General features: G+C 36.1%; 1 protein-coding gene across 1 annotated transcript in view; it reads right to left on the reverse strand.

Moving 5' to 3' along the window:
• Window positions 1-21,422, reverse strand: part of MALRD1 (MAM and LDL receptor class A domain containing 1) — a 964,362-nt gene that overhangs the window by 574,163 nt on the left and 368,777 nt on the right. The window contains 1 exon segment of the mRNA XM_012556720.1: window positions 2,730-2,886. Coding sequence (XP_012412174.1) covers window positions 2,730-2,886 — 157 coding nt within the window.

Raw genomic sequence — 21,422 nt, forward strand, 5'->3', positions numbered from 1 at the left:
AAAAGTAACATGTCGCTAGAAAAAATAAAATTCAAGGTAATTCAACATATTAACAAAGTCAAGAAAATATGATTTCTAACCAAGATGTAAAAAGTATTTTTGAAGGGTACTGGAAAGAATGTATAGGAAATAGATCTTCTTCATATGACTGTAACACTATATACCATATTTTTACACAAATAATGCGTGCTTTCTATGTTTGTTTGCCTCCACCTGTGAGGTATTTTTGTAAGCACGTTATGCTAACTTTTTTTTAACAACATGTAAAAAAATTGGCATAGCAGCGCTTACAGAAGTATCTCGTGAGAGGAGGGGATGGTTGGCAAACAGACATGGAAGGTACACATCATTTACATAAAGATATGGTATAAGTCACTAAGGAAATATATATTCATGTAACACATTAATGGAACATTGAATGTTATTTTATTCAGCCATGCACAAAGATAGGAATCATGTGTACCAAAGTAATTATTTAATCATTAATTATTTACAAAATTCTAATACAACTTTATTTTTCATCTATTAATACAAAATCTTATTCTAAAAAAGCAAAAGCATATTTCAAGTAATTAATCTCTACTAGAAGATATATCAGGTAAAAAATTCTCATTTTACTTATGAAAACCCTGCAGTAAGTTATATTAATTGTTTTGCCAAAAACCACTGGGAGAAGTCATTGTTAAGCAAGTAATAAACTTTAACATCAAGCCATAAGACTATTTGGACACTCTTAGATTTTTAGACACACAAATACATACATACACACACAAATATACTTCTAAACTTTTTTTTTTTTTTACAAGTTTTAATATCATAAACAGGACAATTCTTCCAAAATTGATCTATAAATTTAACATGTTTTCAATATAAAACACTAATAGCATTTTTGAAGGCAGGTATATTTATTTTGAAATTTATTTTGAAAAAGGAATATTATGAATGGACAGGAATATTCTAGACTAAAACAGCAAAAAAAAAGAAAAAAAATACCTAATATTAATATTACAATCAAGTTACTAGGAAGGAAGTGGTTAAGCAGCTGGCCTCTAGACTACTTCTTTCTTTTTGATTGGAAAGATGAAGACAAAGCAACCCAAGTCTAATCTCCTTGCAAACATGTTTAACCCAGACCTCTCAGCAAACAAATTAGTAGTATTAGAGACGGATAGAGACCTTATCTATGGAATGCTTTAGCAAGATATCCCTGGTCTAAAAATTCTCGTAGTAAACAACTATGGAATCTATGAATTTGTTTTTCAGACATGGCTTCCTAGAAAACGTCATGTAAGCCATAAAACTAAGTGTAAATGGAAAGGCCTCAAAACTGAGTTGGCTTCTTCTGGGTAAGTGATGTGTCTATACACATTATTTACAAATATTACTTATTATTCTCTATCAAGACGTCTCCAATATGGGGACTTGTGTTAGTATTCCAGAACTTCTGTTTTGCCTATATATCTTGGTTTACTAAAAGAAACCAAGATCCCTTGGAAAAATACTTAATTCCAAGGATGGGGCAGAATAAAAACAAGATGAGTTTGGAGCATCTTGTTGACCAGAAAGGAAGAAAATTCTTAGTGAACGATGCAGCCAAACAGATATAGACATCACCTTGAAGGGGCTCCTACTAACCAAACATAGAAAATTTTGAGCACCAAAATATATAATATAAATAGATTATAACACATTATATAAGAACCATGAGTCCATACTGATATCAATAAATGGATCAATAAATGGAGAAAAGAGAATATTTTTCTTTATAATAGAAAACCAACCTATAGATACAGATGGAATAAATGTGGTTAGAAAATCACAATTAAGCAACCATCACAGTAAAAGAAACACCAATGAAAGCAAGAAACACCAATGAAAGCAAAACCAGCAGTAAAAATTGTAGCTAATACCAAGAGTTTACATAGTTTCAAAGTATCGCTTCACAAAATATTTATTGATAGCAAAAGGAAGAAAAGTAATGGGGCCAATCAACCAAATACTATTAGGATGCAATGAAAAGAACACAATGCATTATATTGAACAAATTCAGATTAAGAGGTGTTCTATTAAATGATCGGGCTATCCTCTTAAAATATCAAGGTTCTAAAAGAGTAGGGAAAATAAAGGAATTGTTCTTGTTTGAAAGACATTACAAAGAAATGACTACTGTGTGCAATATGTGATACTGTATTTGATTGTTTGCTATAAAGGGCATGGCTGGGACAACTGGAGAAAAATTAGTCTCAGTGTGACAGGTATATGGGAATTGTTTGTGCTATTCTTGCAATATTTCTGTGACTTTTAAAGGGTTTTAAACATTTTTGAGAAATATACAATTCAAAAAAGACTATCAAAGAATGTAGCACCACTACCATCAAAGATAACCAGAACACACATCCAAATATTATCAGAGTGTATATTTGTTTGATTGTGTTATAACATTGATACTGAAACCTACATAACACATTTCGAGTGTGAAACAGTATTATATAGAAGAAGTAACCTCAGAATAGAGACAATAGTCTGAAATTAAATAGAAAAAAAATTACCTATTAATCATTCGGGTACTATTCTGCTAAGGCTTTTTTTCCCCAATCATATCGTTTTGAAACTAGCGAAAGGTTGATAATTGTCCATTTTCATTAGCAGACTATATTTTAATGACACTAAATTATACAGTATGAATTTTCACACAGCAATTTCAGAAAATGCAATTGCCTAAGAAATACCTGAAGAGAACCAACTGTGGCACCATTCATATGAGTCCAGAACAGCAAGGCACATTTTGGTCCCGTAAGTGAAATAACAGGAGTAAGAATGTCAGCCGTGTCACCAAATTTTCCATTTGAACTATCAGCATACAAGTACCAGCCATCCATGGTATTTCTGTGGAAAGTATGATGTGTTTATTAGGATGGAAAAAAAAAAGTAGAAAATCATGAAATATAACCTAGTTTGTCATTGTCTGTATTTTATTGTTCTATCGATTCTCCTAAGAGTATAATGATACAACTTTTCCTCAATTATTAACATGGTTAGGTTCCAAAGACCAGGTCGTTGTACAAAACTAGCATTATGCAAAAATGAAGTATGATCACGAGATCACAAAATGGAAGACAACTACATCATTACATAACTGCCAAACCACTGAGAATCACGGCCTAGCCAAGCTGACATATAATCTAACCATCACAGCCACATTACCCTTGCCTCACACTTTGATGTTCATTACCGCCAAACATACATCACTAATGTGCAGAATAGTCAGATAGTAGATTTTTCACTATTTGTTGTAAATTTGAAATGTTGAGTAATGAAATAGTCAACAAATGAAGAAAAGGTGTAGTTCTACCATTTCAATTTTGAGTCCATTCTCATTTTAATGATATCAATTTGTTCAGTATGTACAAATTATGGCAAAGGCAGAAATTCACAAATCTAATCTGTAATGACTAGGTTGTTTTTTTTTGTTTTTTTTTTACAATAATACCACAAATACCCTGTTCAGTTCTTTAGAGCTTATTTTCATGCGGATACAATGAGGCCTGGAAGCACTAAAGACCAATTTAAAAGACATAATAGAAGAAAAAATGTAAGTAGAACATATAAACCAGAAAGGAAACTGGACTGGTGTGCAGCTTATAGGCCTAAAAGACTTTAAGTTTCAAATTTATTATTTCTATATTAATTTAATTCAGTTTCACTTAAACATATTTTAAAAGCTGGTAGGTGGTTTTTAAAGTATATCTTTTCCTCCCTAGATACCAAATTAAAGAGGAAAGATAAATTATAAGAACAACTGAATTTTAAATATCAAAGTGTTCTTATCAGAAAGGACAAAGTTTATGCCCCCATTTAATCATTAATTTTAAAAAAGATATAATAAAATATTAAAAACATGCTAGGTAATACATAGTTTTTGAAGCATTAAATAAAGAAGTGATTCCTCATAAGTGATTCTGGCACTCTCTTTGATTAACTTGATTTCTAGCCACTTTCTAACACATACAGGTGCTAGACTATACAGTTTCAACTTTTACTTCTTTAATTTTACTTTGAAACTTTTATCATGTTCCTTGAAAAAAGAGCTATGGATCATTAATGGCAAAACAGCTGGATAGGAAGACACAATTATTCATTCAGCTACCAAATACTTATTAAGTGTTCAGTCTTCTAGTCTTGCCAGTAGCAATGCAAGGCACTGGGAATATAACTGAAAGAAATAGGCAGAACTGGGTTTGGCCTTTGGTTTCATCATTTATTAGATGGAGAACTTTGGACAGGATATGTAGCTTCCCTGAACATATTAGGTTCTTCATTTATAATGGGATAATTCCATACATGGTCTTAAGAAAATTAGAAATAAAATAAATGGAATATCTAAGATAGTACCTAGCCCATTTTATGTATGGTAGTTGTTATTGCTGTTGCTAATGAAATAAGAGTTCAGTGTCCTGCAAATCACAGAGTGTGTGTGGTAGGTTAGTGTACAGGATGATTATTATATTACTCTGTCTAAATTATATCTCAATGAAAAAGCAGTTCCAGCTTTATTCCTAGTATGCCTAATATCTCAGTACCCCAGGGATGCCAAGAACAGAGAGAATATGTGGTCACTTACACAGTTAAGGCATATAGAACCAACAGTGAAAACAGATGTAGAAAAAGATCATGCATAGTTTTGTATACACACACACACACACACACACACACACATATATGATTTATTGAATATGCAAACTTTTCCTTAAAGTTACTATCAGGATTTTTGAAATTTTATTATGATTTCTCATGAAATTATTTTAGTTTAGCTAAATATCCTCAATTAAACAAAGCTCTACTTTTGAGATACAGCTTGAATTGTCTAATTTTACTGCTACCACCTTAAGTCTGACTCTTGTCATCTCTTGTCTACGATAATAAGCCTCCTAAGTGATCTTCTCACTTCTCTTTTGACTCATTCAATCTATTACTCACACATCCACTTATAATAATCTTTTTTTATGAAAACGGACTTTGGCTTACATAACTTCTCAAATCTATTATGTAAAATCTACTAAAAGTTTCCTAATGGGCTTAGGATATTATAATAAAAGTATTTTATAAGGCCCACAAATCTCTATATAATCTAGCCCCTGTCTATCAACTGGAAATCCATGAATAGGAATTGGAAAGAGATATGCCCAATAGGCTCTCACGAGCCAGTATGTCAGTCCAGCACACCTATAAATTGTAGGACACTATCATAAAGATATCAGTTCTTTACATATTGATTTATAGATTCAATGATATCTCAACAAAATCCCAATGGGTATTTTTGTAGAAATTGATAAATTGATTCCTAACTTTACATAAAAATCCAAAGGACCAAAATAGCCAATAGTATCATGAAGGAGAACAAAGTTACAGGACTTATTCTATCAGATATCAAGATTTATTATAAAGGTAGAATAATCAAGACAGAGTGGTATTGGGGCAAGGAGAGATAAACAGGCCAGAGAAACAGAAGATATAGTTCTGAAACAGACCCACATATATTTGGACACCTGATTTATGAAGTATTTTGTTCTGCAAAGCAGGGAGAAAAAGGATAATCTTTTCAATAAATGAGCTGAATAAATTAGGTAACCATGTGGGGAAAAAATGAACCTTGACCTCTATCTCACACCATTTAAAACACTCAATTGCAGGTAGATTGTACATCTAAGTGGGGAAGATAAAACAGTACAGCTTGTCAAAGATAACAAGAATATCTTCATGTGGGAATTTAAAACGGTTTAAAAATAGTATTAAAAATTACCAGCCAGCTGGGGACCACAGTCTTGGGGAACATCTAGCTCAATTGGCATAACATACTTTATACAGAAAATGTTCTACATTCTACTTAGGTGAGTAGCGTCTGGGGTCTTAAAAGTCTATGAGTGGCCATCTAAGATACACCACTGGTCTCACCCCTTCGGGAGCAAGGGAAAATGAAGAAAACTAAAGACACAAGGGAAAGATTAGTCCAAAGGACTAACAGACCACAACTACTATAGCCTCCACCAGACTGAGTCCAGTACAACTAGAAGGTGCCCCGCTACCACCACTGACTACTCTGACGGGGATCACATAGAGGGTCCCGGACAGAGCTGGAAAAAAATGTAGAACAAAATTCTAACTCACAAAAAAAGACCAGACTTACCGGTCTGACAGAGACTGGATAAACCCCAAGAGTATGGCCCCCAGACACCCTTTTAGCCCAGTAATGAGGTCACTCCAGAGGTTCACCTTTTAGCCAAAGATTAGACAGACCCATAGGACAAAACGAGAATAAAGGGGCACGCTAGCCCACGGGCAAGGACTGGAAGGCAGGAGGCGACAGGAAAGCTGGTAAACAGGGAACCCAAGGTCGAGCAGGGAGAGTACTGACATGTCACAGGGTTGTTAACCAATGCCATAAAACAATGTGTACTAATTGTTTAATGAGAAGCTAGTTTGTTCTGTAAACCTTCATCTAAAGTTCAATTTAAAAAAAATTACATCATAAAAGGAAAAGATCAAAAAATATAACTGCATTGAAATTAAGGATTTACGTTTATCATAGACACCAATAAGATGATCAAAAAGCCAACTACCATATAGGAGAAAACATTTGTATCACAGTTAATGAATGTAACATTTATTGATTATCTACTATGTAATAGGCAATACGCCAGATGTTCAACATATGTATGTATTTATATACATACGTATTACACACCTACATACATATTAGCAAAAACTGGGAAAATATCTTGAAATGCTAATATGTTTATCTCTGTATTTGGGGCCAAGTTAATTTTACTTGCTATATACTACCTGGAGCCTTGGTGGTGCAGTGGTTAAGAGCTTGGATGCTAACCAAAAGGTCAGCAGTTCGAATCCACCAACCACTCCTTGGAAACCCTATGGGGCAGTTCTACTGTGTCCTGTAGAGTTGCTAAGAGTTGGTATCGACTCAGCGACAATGGTTTTTTGTTTTGTTTTGTTTTGTTTAATATAGTGCCTGGTTTATAGTAGAGGCTCAAAATATATTTGTTAAGTAGACAAGTTTAATATGAGTTGGAAATAGCAGCGCACCTGTGGGGGAGGGGGACGAAAGGCCAAGGGAGTAACAGAATTGTGGATTCAGATGAAATTACGTGAAAAAGTTGGTCATGTGTCCCAAGCAAGGGGTTGGGGGGACTCATACAACAGAACAGAGCTAATAGATCTGGAGACCATAGAGGAATTAAATGACTAAAAGCCACAATTCTGACAATAACAAAAGCATGTAGTAGATGGTTCTTCAAGTAAAGGTCCCTATATTAATTTCCCAGAAACCGCACAATGAAAAAAACTGATATTTCCTTAATTCAATACAATCCTAGAAAATTCAGTCAAGGGCAAATATAATACAAAGTATCGAAACTACTCTCTACAATTATATATCCCTGAACTACTACCTTCACCTGCAAGGAAAAGAAAAAAGAGACATGTCAGGAGATCAATTTGAAAAATACAAACAACAAAACTGCATTTGTGTTTTTACATCAAACCGTGAACGCGGTACCAACATAGCAGTACATCATTTGACAACCAGTCTTGTATGCAATAATTGGAGGTACATGATGTATGTAAGATTACTCATGGAAAAATGAAGAAATACACAAACATTTGCCTGTGTCTGTGGTGGGATTATTCAAGCATGCACCTGCAAAGGAAATCAACTCCTGTCTTGGAATGAGTACAGCAGTAATGATCACAGCTAATGCAGCTGTCATGGATAAAATATCAGCGTCTCTCCAACAGCCTTCAAATTGTCTTTTGTCATACAGAGAAGGAAGTAGGATGTTTTATAGAAACATATCTTTTCTAATAAAATATATCATAAGCTACACCCTAGCAAAGGTTTTAAGAAAGAGTTATATTTTCAGGTGCTACAAAAGTAAAGACTCAAGGTGATGATAAAAAAGTTATTATAAAAAGAAATCTGATTTACATCCCATGCTATTTTTAAAGAAAGTCACCAGGACTCATAGAATAATCAACTTCTGACATCTTACTGTTATTATATAATCAAACTAAAATGCTAAACTTTACTCTTATTTGAGAATCTTGTGGATATTCACCCTCATTAAATTAGTAGGAAAAAATACTGTTGCCAGGGCAAATCAAACTCTTTTTGAGTAAGGTCAATTGACCTTTGTGCCTGAACATATACAGTATAAGGGACCAAAATCTATCCATTTTGATTCACTGTGATACTATAGGTAGTTTTAATATACTTCACAGGATATAGTCTACTTAATCATGTTAATGTACTTTATTAGTTTCATGAGTAACAGAAAATACAAGCATTCAGTAAGTACTGTTCTTCTAATAGATGTCCTAGTTCTTATCCTAGAATCTTTAGTGGACCATCTTTACATTTGGGAAACTGCTCCACACCTACCACTACCATTGTGTGAGACAATCAAAGTTCCTGCCCCACTGACTGCTGGGAGGCTTGTCAAACAAGCCTGGCCAGTCAGAGTTCTGTGGGAATTTTCAACCATAAATTAAGGGAAGAGGGACATTACATTCCTCCTTGGGTCTCGGTTCTCCTAACTGGTTGATGACCCAAGGTTAAAACCAGTCTGTGTGACCCCAAAGCCCCACACATTTCCTTTATACTACACTGTAGTATTCCTGAAGATGTCAAAAAAATAAATAAATAAACAGGATCTATTTAACCATATAGGGACATGTAGCTGTCTGAATTTTCCTTCTAAAATATAGATCTGATCCTATCATCCTTATGCTTAGAAATCTTCAGTACATCTTTACTGACTATCACAATACTATTCAAAGTGAAGGCTGGAACCAAACTACTATTGGACTGCAAGCAGATGAGGAGCTTCACAAGACTATACAACAATTCATTAAGCACAAGGTCTAGATCAACTGACTTTTTTTTTTCCATAGCAAGACTTTCCTGATGAAGGAAACAGTGAATTGGTTTACATTCTGGTGCAAGTTTCTTATCTTGTCATGTACGTATTAAGTAACAATCCACAGACTGGCACAATTGACAAACTGCACTTGGTTATAGCAGAAGTCAGAGATCCTTTCCTGTAAACAGCCAGATAATAAGTATTTTAAACTTTTTGGGCCATACAGTCTATGTTGCAGCTAATCAACTCTGCCTTTGTAGCATGGAATCAACAATCAATGTTACTTGAAAGAATGGTTATGGCCATGTTACATTAAAACTTTATTTATAAAAACAGGTCGCTGGCCAGACTGTGAGCACAGGGCAAGTTGCCAACCCCTGTTCTATGGAAAAAGTCTCATCAGGAAGTGGAGATTAACTTTACCAATATTTGGCTTCAACTTTCATTTATTACTTTATTAAGATACCCAGATTTCTACCCATTGTATATGTTCATGCAATTAAATATATCGTGTAATTTCTTTACTCTCTGCCTACCTTATATCATTTTTTCTTCCAGGAACACTCATAACTTCTGCTCTAGGTCCTCCTCTATAATATTTTGATTCATTTTCTACAACACATCTCAAATACACCCTCATCTCTGAGACTTTTTAGATTCCTAGACTCAAAATTCCTAGCTTCAAGTTTTCTTGATTCAAAATTACTTAATCCTTCACCTAAGAATTCCATAGCATTTTATACATAACTCTTTAAATATATTCTCACATTAGATTTTAATTCATTGAATATGTAGCTGTATGTCCCACTTAGCTTTGTTATCATAGTACCTGGAACACCTTGCAAAGTAGCTCTATTACAGTTTTCTACTGTGGCTGTAGCAAATTACCACAAATGTGGTGCCTTAAAACATTATGAATTTATTTTCTTACAGTTCTAAAGCTCGGAAGTCCCAAATGGGTCTCACGGGGGTAAAAACCAGCAGAACTACGTTTCTTCTGGAAGCTCTGAATCAGTTCTCTTGTGTGTTCAGATTCTAGAAGATATCTTCGTTTTTTCCATCCATTTCCCTCATCGTATCTCCTAGTACTGACTCTGACCTGTCTGCCTCCCTCTGATAAGGACCCCTGTGATTACATTGGGCCCACCTGGATAACCCAGGATAATCTACCCATCTCAAGCTCTTTAACTTAATTACATCTGCAAACTCCCTTTTACCATGTAAAGTAACATATTCACTGGTTTTAGCGATTAAAATGAGTGTATCTTTAAGGGGTGATTTTTCTGCCTACCACGGTGGTTCAGACAAAATAGGCGTACATGTTGACTCTGTTTCTACAAAAAAGTGGTAGAGAATTCTTGTTTTTCTACACCAAAATTCCCTTTTACAAATTAAAACCATTTTTATTTTGAAAAAGCAAGTGTTTACACTTTCAGCAGTGTTTTTGGATTTTTACTTCTTAGTCTCATGAAATAAAAATGAAGTAGTGAACAACATTTGATGAAATTTTATATAATCACTGAGGGTTTTATCAACTCAAAATTCAATAACAAAGGTATCAAAGCTAACTATTTTAATTAGGAATACCCACAGTTCCTGTTTCAATATTGCATGACATTCATCGGAGAGTAACACTTAGTAAGGCAAGTAAAATCACATTAAAAGAAAATAACGTCTGATAAATAAAAAAGCCTAAGAAACTACATGATATAGTATACATTTTTTTATCTTCTCATCACAAATAAGATTTTTAAAGTCTCAATAAAGTAAGTATAATCTTTAAATTAAATGTTAGGCAAAAGAAACACTAACATCTGAGATGTATCAAATAAAATACTAGAGGCTTTTAGGTAAGTCTTTAAAAAGACTTTAAATAAGGCAGTATTAAATGATAGTTTCACATGTAATACTCTCAACAAACCAGAGAAGATGGGATCGTAATCATTGCTATTTCATAGATGATATAAGTGAAATTACATAACTTGCGAGTGGTCAGTCACCTGGTGTGTATGAACCTAGACTGGTCTGGCCATATTTAGGGCTCTAAACAATTGGTGGCTAAATGTAGTGCCTGAACCAGCTGTAGCAGCATCACCTAAGATCTTGTTAAAAATGTAAATATGTGAGATCTATCTCAGACCTACTGAACCAGAAATGTGGATGTAGGGTTCTCCAGGTGATTCTGATGCATGCTAAAGTCTGAGACTTGCTGCTCTAAAGTATTACACTATCAGTTAAAACAGTATTTACAAATCCAAGCTGCTATAACAAGATGCTAATCCAAAATTAATAAGTAGAAAAGTAGATATTCAAGCTTTAATGTCCTTTCCAAAATGAACACTGTGGGGAAAATAAATAACCATAAGATTAAAGCATTTGTTGATACTTATTTCTACCTCAGCTATTTTTCCATTACATGCTGTGTAGAATATAGGTCCTATGTTCCACCGTAAAATAAATCAATAAGTAGTTTAAAAGAAATAAATAATCTGGTTGGGGGTGGATTTCTTAGTCAAATCTATTTGAGAAACACAGGATTGCAGCAATGTACAACTCCCAGGGTATCATTCACACACACACACATACACATGGAATTTGATGTAAATAGTTCTTCCAGAGTTGTGCAACACTGTCTAGTATACCCTCTTTTAGATAATCACACAGACATTAACTTGTAAACACTTTGGGAAGTCCTAAAGTAAAGAAATAGCCCTAGAGGTGCAGCAGTTAAGAGCTCAGCTTCTAACCAAAAGGTCCACGGTTCAAATCCACCAGCCGTTCCTTGGAAACTGTATGGGACAGCTTTACTCTGTCCTGTAAGGTTGCTGTGAGTCAGAATCGACTCATCGGCAGCAAGTTTGATTTGGTTTTTTGGTAAAGAAACTAAATACCTCAGGATTTTAAAATACTTTAAAAATTAAAAAAAAAAACCTATCAGAAATGACTCATATCAATACCAGAATTTATTCATATATTATTGTGAATCAAAATTCTATAAGGCAATTTCCAACTTCTGCTTAAATACAGAAACTAGAAAAAGCATCGTTCCCACCCTTGAACAAGAAAACACTTGATCATCTACAAAATCACAACTCTTCTTAAACTCATCACAGTCCACCAACTAATCTAAAATCTAAGGAAAAAGTTGCTCTTCCAAGAGATACAGATTGCAAATACCATATTTTTTCGTAAATAATGCACCCACGTAAGTAACACACCCACATATATAATGTGTGGAAGTGATGAAATTAAGTAAAACAGTTCTGGTACAGCACGCCCATGCATATATTGCACATGTCTTGTGACATTTCCAGGAAGTGAATTTTGGCCTCATTTACCCGCCCTCTCATATTACAGGTAAATCATATTGTTCTGTTCATTTTCTTTAATCTCCTGCATATGTATATAAAAATTGTCTGAAAATGTTACTTTTGATCATAATTATGTTTCAGTTTAAGATTTATGAAAGCAATAAAATATAAACATCTTGTTCTTTTAGTTTTAAGCCTAAAATCATTTCTTACTAATTTGTAGTTCTTCATGCATTCATACTCTTTCATTTCACATGGTGTCCCACTGCTCCATTCAAGAGAATGATGATAATATTTTATCAGGAAATTACAAAACTTTAATTTTGTATATCACTTTTGAACTCCTGCTAAATGCTTTGGCCTAAATTTCAAGTAATATAAAATCAACATCTACCTTAAAGTGAAGTTTCCATATGATCAGAAATAGAATTTGAAATCAGCATCATGTAAAGAAGAAAAAAAAATAGTATAGTGCACTTACAACAATAACGTTGGGGGTTGGGGTTGCATGGTTGGCAAAAAAAAAAATGTATAATGATGCGTTATTTGCAAAAAATACGGTAGTTACTTACCTGGGACACATACCAAAGCACTGTCATACAAGCTGTTAAGAATTCTTCCAAAAGTTTAAGGAAGTGCTAAAAGTTAAATGTATGCTAAGATGATGACTGCTGGGAACCATAAACACAAGGGGAATTTGCACCTACCTGAACGGAAGTTCTCCTTAAACATCACTAGGTATTCACAAGAACCACTGAGGACAGGGCAAGGTGTCAGAGAAAGCTTTCCTGGTAGTACAGGCCTGAAGCAGAAGAGCAGCAGCTGCTACAGGAAAGATACAAAGCCCCACCCCAAGTTTTCTCCACTAGGGACTTAAGCCACTGAGGGAAGAGCATCATAACTTGTAACCCTCAGGGTACACCTGGAGACCCAGTGCAGTTAGAAGAAAGGAACAAGAAAAAAAAAAAAAAATTCTACCCCTGGAAGAGGGCAGCAAACCATCCTGGGCCCAGACCCTTAGAAGGCTCCTACCATTATGAGAGGGTCAGGACCATCTAAGTCTCCCAAGCTCGTGATCAGAGATATTATGCCTGTCTAAGACAGGTGCTGACCCATTAACAGGTTAGCAAGCATGGAGTAACAAACAACAGTTCTCTACACTGGCGGGAAGAGGAAGACCATAGAGAGACATCCTCTCTGTGTCACTGACTCACAGAAAATCCTTAAGGTGAGGATGGAACAGTAACAAAGAGAAAATACTCCAGAAACTGGAGAAATTTGTACCTTTTAGGGTACACATTTAGGGTAACCATAAACTGAAAGGGGTTGCGTGGAAATTTCACATTTATTGTTTATTGCCAGCAGTATAGGCATAGCTTCCTGGGTATTGTGGTATTGTTAATGCCTAGCTTGCATACTTCACTTTTGCATGCTCCTATGATTTTGATTTGTTTTCCTCCTATTCCCCTCCTTGCTTTCCCATGACTCTGAAGTTTAACTAAGTTTCTCTTTGAGAGGCAGAACGACCTTGGAGGGTAAAGTAACTCATCTGCGACGTGATAATAATGGTACAAGATGACCTTCAAGAATTGCCAGGTGCAGAATGTAACCATTGAACAAAAACTATAATCTTGTCCATATAAAAACTTTCAGCCAGTCTCCAGAGGTGAGACAGGTCTTTTGGAGGAGCTCATTCCCCTCTGTCTCCTGTATATTGATATAAAATAAAACATTCTTGCTGCTCACCTCACCCCTGTCTCAGTATTGGCTTCTGTGGCAGGCGGCTCAGACCCACCATTGCAGCAAAAAAACCAACCAAACCTGTTGCTGTCAAGTCAATTCCGACTCATATCAGCAATCAAACCCCAAAACAGCTCTACTCCTGAGTAGACTGAACCAATTCCTCCACAACAAAGACTTAGCAAAAGAGGAAAAGAAAAACAAAAAAAACTGTTACCATCAAGTCAGTTCTGACTTATAGAGACCCTATAGGACAGAGAAGAACTGCCCCATAGGGCTCACAAGAAGTGGCTGGTGGATTTGAACTGCCAGCTTTTTGGTTAGCAGGTGAATGTTTAACCACTGCCACCAAGGCTCCGGAAGAAGAAAAGGCATGCCTATTTCCAGACATAAATACTACTTACTTAAGACCTGACTATCTTTGCTTTCAGGCAAAAACTACAAAAGAGACATACAAAAAAGCAAGAAAATACACACACAGAGTCAAAAAATAAAGCAATCAATAGAACCAGAAGCATATATGACTTACTTATTGGAACTATCCAATGGAAAAGGTGGAGATGGATGAATGGATAGATAATTTCTGTTAAGAAATGGACATTGTAAGAAAGAATCAAATGGAAATGATAGAAATAGAACAATAACAACTTGGTAATAGAAATGAAGAATGCTTTCAAAAATTTTATCAGTATACCTAACAAAACCAAAGAATGAATCAGTGAATTTGAGGATTGATCAATGAAAATCATCAAAACTGAAATACAAAGAGGAAAATAAAAGTGAACAAAAAAAAAAAAAAAAAACAGAACAGAGCATGCAAGACCTGTGGGACATATCAAATGATCTAATTTATGTGTAATTGGAATTTCAGAAGGAGAAAAGAGAATCGGAAAGAAATGGCAACAGTAAATTTTACCTGAACCGTGTGATCCTGGTACACAGAGAAGGTTAAGAAATCCCTCCACCCTTTTGTGTTCCGGTGGCTTACTGCAAAGAAATACCTGCCCCACATGACTTACATAAGACTCAAGGATGTCCTTAATTACCCATGGTAAGGACAGACCAAAACCAAAAATACCTATTGCTGTTGAGTCGCTTCCGACTCATAGCTACCCTATAGGACAGAGTAGAACTGCCCCATAGAGTTTCCAAGGAGTGGCTGGTGGATTTGAACTGCAAACCTTTTGGTTAACAGCCAAGCTTTTAACCACTATGCCACCAGGGCTAGATTCTCCGTATTCCCAGTCTTTGCCTCATAAAAGACTAGAAGAACTGCTTGTCTCCACTGATCAGAGCAAAATGGTTGTTAACCAAACTTTGGTTAAGTTTCTCTCCTTCCCTCAAGTCCTACCCTCAGCCCAGGCAACGTATAATGCCTCCCTCAAAGTCCCTCCCAGAGAATAGGCTGGCTTCAGAATGAAACATTCTCTGATTTACTATCCAACCATGCTACCTGTTATGGATTGAACAGTGTCCCCCAAAAATTTGTGTAAACTTGGCTAGGCCATGATTCCCAGTATTGTGTGGTTATTTACCATTTTACGATCTGATATGATGTTCCTATGTGTTGTAAATACTATCTCTATGATGCTAATGAGGCAGGATTAGACGCAGTTATGTTAATGAGGTAGGACTCAGTCTACAGGATTAGACTGTATGTTGATTCGATCTCTTTTGAGAATATAAAAGAGAATGGAGCAGAGAGGAGAGGAACCTCAAACCACCAAGAAAGAAGAGCCAGGAGTAGAGCACATCCTTTGGACCCAGGGTCCCTGTGCTAAGAAGCTCCTAGACCAGGAGATGATCGATGACAAGGCCCTTCCCCCAGAGTTGGCAAAGAGAGAAAGCCTTCCCCTGGAGCTGGCACCTTGAATTTGGACTTCTAGTCTCCTAAACTGTGAAAGAATAAATTTCTGTTTGCTAAAGCCATCCACTTGTGGTATTTCTGTTATAGTGGCACTAGATAACTAAGACACCACCCTTTAATCCCACTTCCCCAAACCTGATTCTTTCTAGCCTTACAGAGACTCTTGTCTCTATACAAGAAAAGCTTCTTTGCATAATTTGAGATACTGGCAGATTTCTGAGATTGAAGTGTTCTCCCTTTTGCGATAGCATTTCTTTCTAAATAAAGCCTCTGCCTTTCTAAATCTGGATTTGGTTTTTATTTGACAGTTAATGGTACCATGACTCAGATGGAGTGATGACCACTCATTGGATCCTGCTCTTCTCACCTAGGTATTCAAGCCAGTTTCTTGACCTATTGTTTCCCCTCCTGGCTGGAGAAATCAGGATCCATGGTGGTGAATCACAACTCCTAATCCAGCTCTGGACATTTGTCTGTAGTAGCACAATAGGGAGTTGCTATTAGTCTATTAAACAGGGCTCTTGCTATTTCTTTTCTGTTTCAGCAGGATTCTTCCCAATTCTTTTCTGTTCAAGCAAGAATCTTTCTGAACGGAAGGCTTCTTGGCTCTTTTCCCATGGAGGTTTAACTTCCTGACTTTCAAGCGGGAAATTTCCAGCTTTTTTGTGAGGATTCTGTTTGCTGATTACTTGTCCTGTGCAGAGTGAGTCCTTCAGTTCCTCCACGAGGCTTGCTTAAAGTACCCCTTTGGCTCCCAGATGGGGATTGTGCATGGAATGGACTTTTTCTACTCGGCTCCTGTGATGGTTAAGATTGTGTGTCAACTTGGCTGGGCCATGATTCTCCGTGTTTTAATGCAATCACTCCCATGATTGAATATACTGTGAGTAGCCAATCAGATGAAAGGGGGTCTCCTAGGGGCCCACATCTGTATATAAGCAGACGTTCTGGCTTTTTGCTCTCTCTGGATCCTGTGGCTGCTTCCTGTCGTCTCATCTCCCGTTCTTGGGACTTGAGCTGTCAGTTTATCTGTCGAACCTGGGATTTGTGGATCTGCACAGCCTGTGAGTGGGAGCCCTGCTCTCCAACCTTCCGATCTTGGGCTTGCCAGCTTCTGCAGCTGTGTGACTTGGGAGAGGCCTCTACCCTGATCCAAGGACTTGGGATGTTCTAGCCTCTACAATCGCGTGAGCTGTTTCCTTGATATAATCTCTCTCTGTATATATATTTATACACTTTACTGGTTTTGCTTCTCTAGAGAACCCAGCCTAAGACAGCTCCTTTCTCTGCTTAATCCTGCTCCTCCCACAGGTTCCTGTCAATCTACTGGGTGTTCCCTTCCTCCTCCTTCCTTACTGACAATATGCTCTGCCACTATGGCACTCATCCTGTCCAGTGTCTGTGTTTTGAGGAGCAAACCATATGCAAGTCACAGCATTGGTATTGGTTCCATCAGCCTTATACATTGTGGCATTTCCTCTTGGGTTCTTTCAATAGTCCTGGTTTTCAGTGGCTGTGATGAGCTTTATCATTTCTATGTCTTCCTATTTATTTTAGTCAGAAGTTGATAAATACCAGGAAAATACTATTTGTATATTCCGCTCCCTATATCTAGCAGCTTCCTGCTGGAAGATTTCACTAGTCTTTACCTTTTGGAAGATATGCAATTTCTATAATGATCCACGGCTTTCTTTTTCAGTTATTGATAGTTCTCTGCCTTTCACTCCTACTCATGTCAATACCTAATTCACCTTCATTTAAAAATGGTTTTGCTTATTCTATAATTTAAAATCACAATAGAAACTGTCTTAATTACTTAGTACTGCTATAGTGAAAAAATACCACAATTCAGTGGTTTTAAAGAACAGAAATTTATTTTTTCCCAGTTCTGGAGGCTAAAAGTCCAAATCAGGGTCTTGGCCATGTCAATTCCTTCTGTGGGGCTCTCTCCTAGCTTCTGGTGTCTAGTAGAAATCTTTTGCATTCCTTTGCTTGTAGACTGGTCCTCACATGGGTCTGTCTTCCCTCTGTGTATGCCTCTGTACCTATTCTCCTTTTCTTATAAGACTCCATTCAGAAGTGATTAGGTTTAGGACCCACCCTACTCTGCTACAGCCTCACTGACATAATAAAAGAAAACCCCTATTTCCAAACAAGGTTGTAGTCATAGGCACAGGGGTTAGGAATTGCACATTTTAGGGGGAGGGGGAGCATAATTCAACCCATAACAGAACCTGATAGTGTAGGCAATGAAAGAAATTTAGAAGCATTCTATGACTAACAGGCGTGTCAGATGTAAATGATGATCATAAGTATGCTAATGAGGCAAGTCAAGATTTGCCAGTCAAATTCTAACTTCTTCAGTATTATCAGGGACTGAAAAAATTGGGAAGGTAGTTATCCTACGCTCAGAAATGGAGATGACTCCTGTATTTGTATATTTATTAAAAGCCACCTTTTCAGATGTTAAAGACTATGCTGTGTTGAAATTTTAGACACTTCTATTCTGAAGCATTACCAAAAAGACTCTATATTGTACTGAACTAAGATTAAATTAGTAACAGAGCAAGAGTAAGTAAAGCAATGAGTTATAAAACTATCTACTCTGCTGCATTATACCCAGACAGCAGCTCCTCAGATTTATACAATTGTTGACTAAACAGTTAAGTTGGTTCTTAACCTCCTAACAATCACATTTACGTGAGGGGATGCCTGTTGCCCTATTTCTTTCTTGTGCTTTGTCACCAGAGTTCAATATCAGTATTTTAATGCCTTGTGTACTTTGTTAATGATGATCATGAATTATCATTCTTTGACTTTTACATTATTCTACAGCTTTACTCTGCAGCAATTGCCATTATTGTTTATTTATAGCATCACTAACCTGTGAGGAAAAGGCCACTCTAAACTCTGAATATATAAAAGCTGTAGATCATGTTAAGCATTTTAAAATGCAAATAAACACCACCACAGTGTTTTGTGGCCAATTCCCTGTTTTTATAATAATGTGAGTACAAAATGTCACAATTGGAATCTATTCTAAGGCAGTGCTAGTAATGAGGCAGAAATAGTACAAGCTATAACTGTTTAAGAAGGGAAATCTTTTTGATTCGAAGATTAACAGTGAGTGAGTCTAATCCAGGATAATTTATAAGCAGATTTTTCCATTTTATAAAAAGAAAATCATTTCCTTTCAGTTTACACTGGGCTTGGAAATATTTTTTGTCGCATTGAGTGTAACTATTATGTGTGTACATTTATCTGTTTTAGAAATTTTGTTGATTAAAATACAGTCGATTCCTGAACTTAAAAAAAATGTATTTTTTAAATTAACTCACTAAAATTTTTCTGATAATATTATGTTGAGTTCATAATGTCTTAGCCATTGGTGTGAGCATGTTTGGCTAGAAAATTTAGAATGAAATGTAATACATGCCTAGAAATTTATATTTTTATGTTAAAGAGGATATGATAAAATTTAATTTTAAGTCTATTGATTTCCTCAAAGAAACTACAGCTCAAGATGTTTTTCTGTGTCTCTCTTTTCTCCTTTTTTATAAGAAACTTATCCATAACTCATGTACAATATAAAATATATTTTACATGTGAGTTAAGAATATAACCTAGAAGGAAATAATCCATAAAAGTATTAAAACTATATCTACAGCAGCTTAGAAAAGAGAACTAACTGTAATTTTATCCTAAAAATTTTATTACTGTTACCATATGATTTTGCTTTTTTCCTTCAGCTTCTGCTCTATCTTTTAAGAATCCTTTTCCTTTGGTCATCGTCTATGGTGTCCCTCTTTTCTCACAGCCCGTGCTATAAGACAAGCAATATGCTAGGTGTTGAGTAAAAAACAGTCAAATTAGTCAAGATTTTTTCCCTTGAGGTGCTTAAAGAATCACAAAGGAGTTAGATAAGTAAATTAACTTTGACAGCATTCTGAGATATGTACTATAATATGAATGATACCAAAAGAACCACTTAGGTCAGACTAGGGAGAGGGATCAGGGAAAGTTTCCTAGAAGAGTTTAGAAGGATGATTAGGAGATTGTCGAATGAAGAAGAGTGGTATGTCAAAGGTGCAGTAGCACGAAATAGACTCACAATTAGAAAAACAAATAGTCTATGCAGGTGGATGTAAGAGTGGGCTGAAGATGAAGCCAAAATAAGAAGCCTGAGCCAGACAATGAAACATCTTAAAGACCAAGTTAAAAAAATGAAGGACATCTATTTAGATGTCCTCTAGGCACCTCAAAATAAACAATCCAAAAATAAAATGTATTTACCTTTTTCTGTTTCCATGTAAAGCTCCTAATCAAACTTTTGCCAACACAAGATTCCAAGTTACAAACTGTTCTTGGTCTTTCAACCTGTATTTTCAATTAATCATCAAACTGTACCACCTTTACATCATAAACATATCACAATTCAAATTATAAATGTAGTCTTTCCTCTCTATCTCTGCTTAATTTCACTCCTTACTCATCACTTGCCTAGAGTATTTCAACAATGAAGTAGCTTCTATGTACAAGTGGTGCCTTACTCCAATCAGTCATTGTAACCAATAACTTTTGTAAAAGAGAAAATCTAAGCACATATTTGCCTTTAACAAAGGTCTCTTTTACTGCTCTACTGTTCAATACTCATGGAAGCAGCAGTCAAGAAATCAAATGACACATTGCATTGGGCAAATCTGCTGCAAAACACTTCTTTAAAGTGTTAAAAACTAAAGATGTCACCTTGAAGACTAAGGTGTGCCTGACCCAAGTTATGGTGTTTTCAACTGTCTCATATGCATGTGAAAGCTGGGCAATGAATAAGGAAGACCAAAGAAGAATTGATGCCTTTGAATTATGGTATTGGCAAAGAATATTGAATATACCATGGATCACCAAAAGAAAGAACAAATCTGTCTTGGAAAAAGTACAGCCAGAATGTTCCTTAGAAGCAAGAATGGTGAGACTTCATCTCATGTACTTTGGACATGTTATCAGGAGGGATCAGTCCCCAGAGAAGGGCATCATGCTTGGTAAAATAGAAGGTCAACTAAAAAGAGGAAGACCCTCAATGAGATGGATTGACACAGTGGCTGCAACAATGGGCTCAAGCATAACAAGGATTGTGAGGATGGGGCAGGACCAGGCAGTGTTTTATTCTGCTGTACACAGGGTTGCTATGAGTTGGAACAGACTCAACAGCACCGTACAACAATAACAACTGTGTAAAATAGTCTCAACTCTGAGGACTTCTACAAACTGTATCACCCAGGTTTCCTTAAACTTCTAACTTTCAATTTGATTTGGCCAGTGTGAGACTCTGGCAGCAGATTGGAGGATGGGAGGAAAAGAGCTCAGGATGTTTACTCCCATATACTCCCAACCCGTTCTCTGTCTGCCTCATCATGGTTCTGGTGGGGGGCTGTGGTCTTCTAAGGGCTTTGCACCTTTTGGCAATGCCTCTTCTACAGCTCTAGCTTTTCCTGGATTCGTATAAACCACCCAGTTTCCTTCCCTTTCTCCTTCAGCCTTAAGGATGATAAAGGCATTCCTTTGGTGCTAGTC

Source organism: Trichechus manatus, unplaced genomic scaffold (assembly GCF_000243295.1).
Source record: "Trichechus manatus latirostris isolate Lorelei unplaced genomic scaffold, TriManLat1.0 scaffold00075, whole genome shotgun sequence".
NCBI classification, from domain to species: Eukaryota; Metazoa; Chordata; class Mammalia; order Sirenia; family Trichechidae; genus Trichechus; species Trichechus manatus.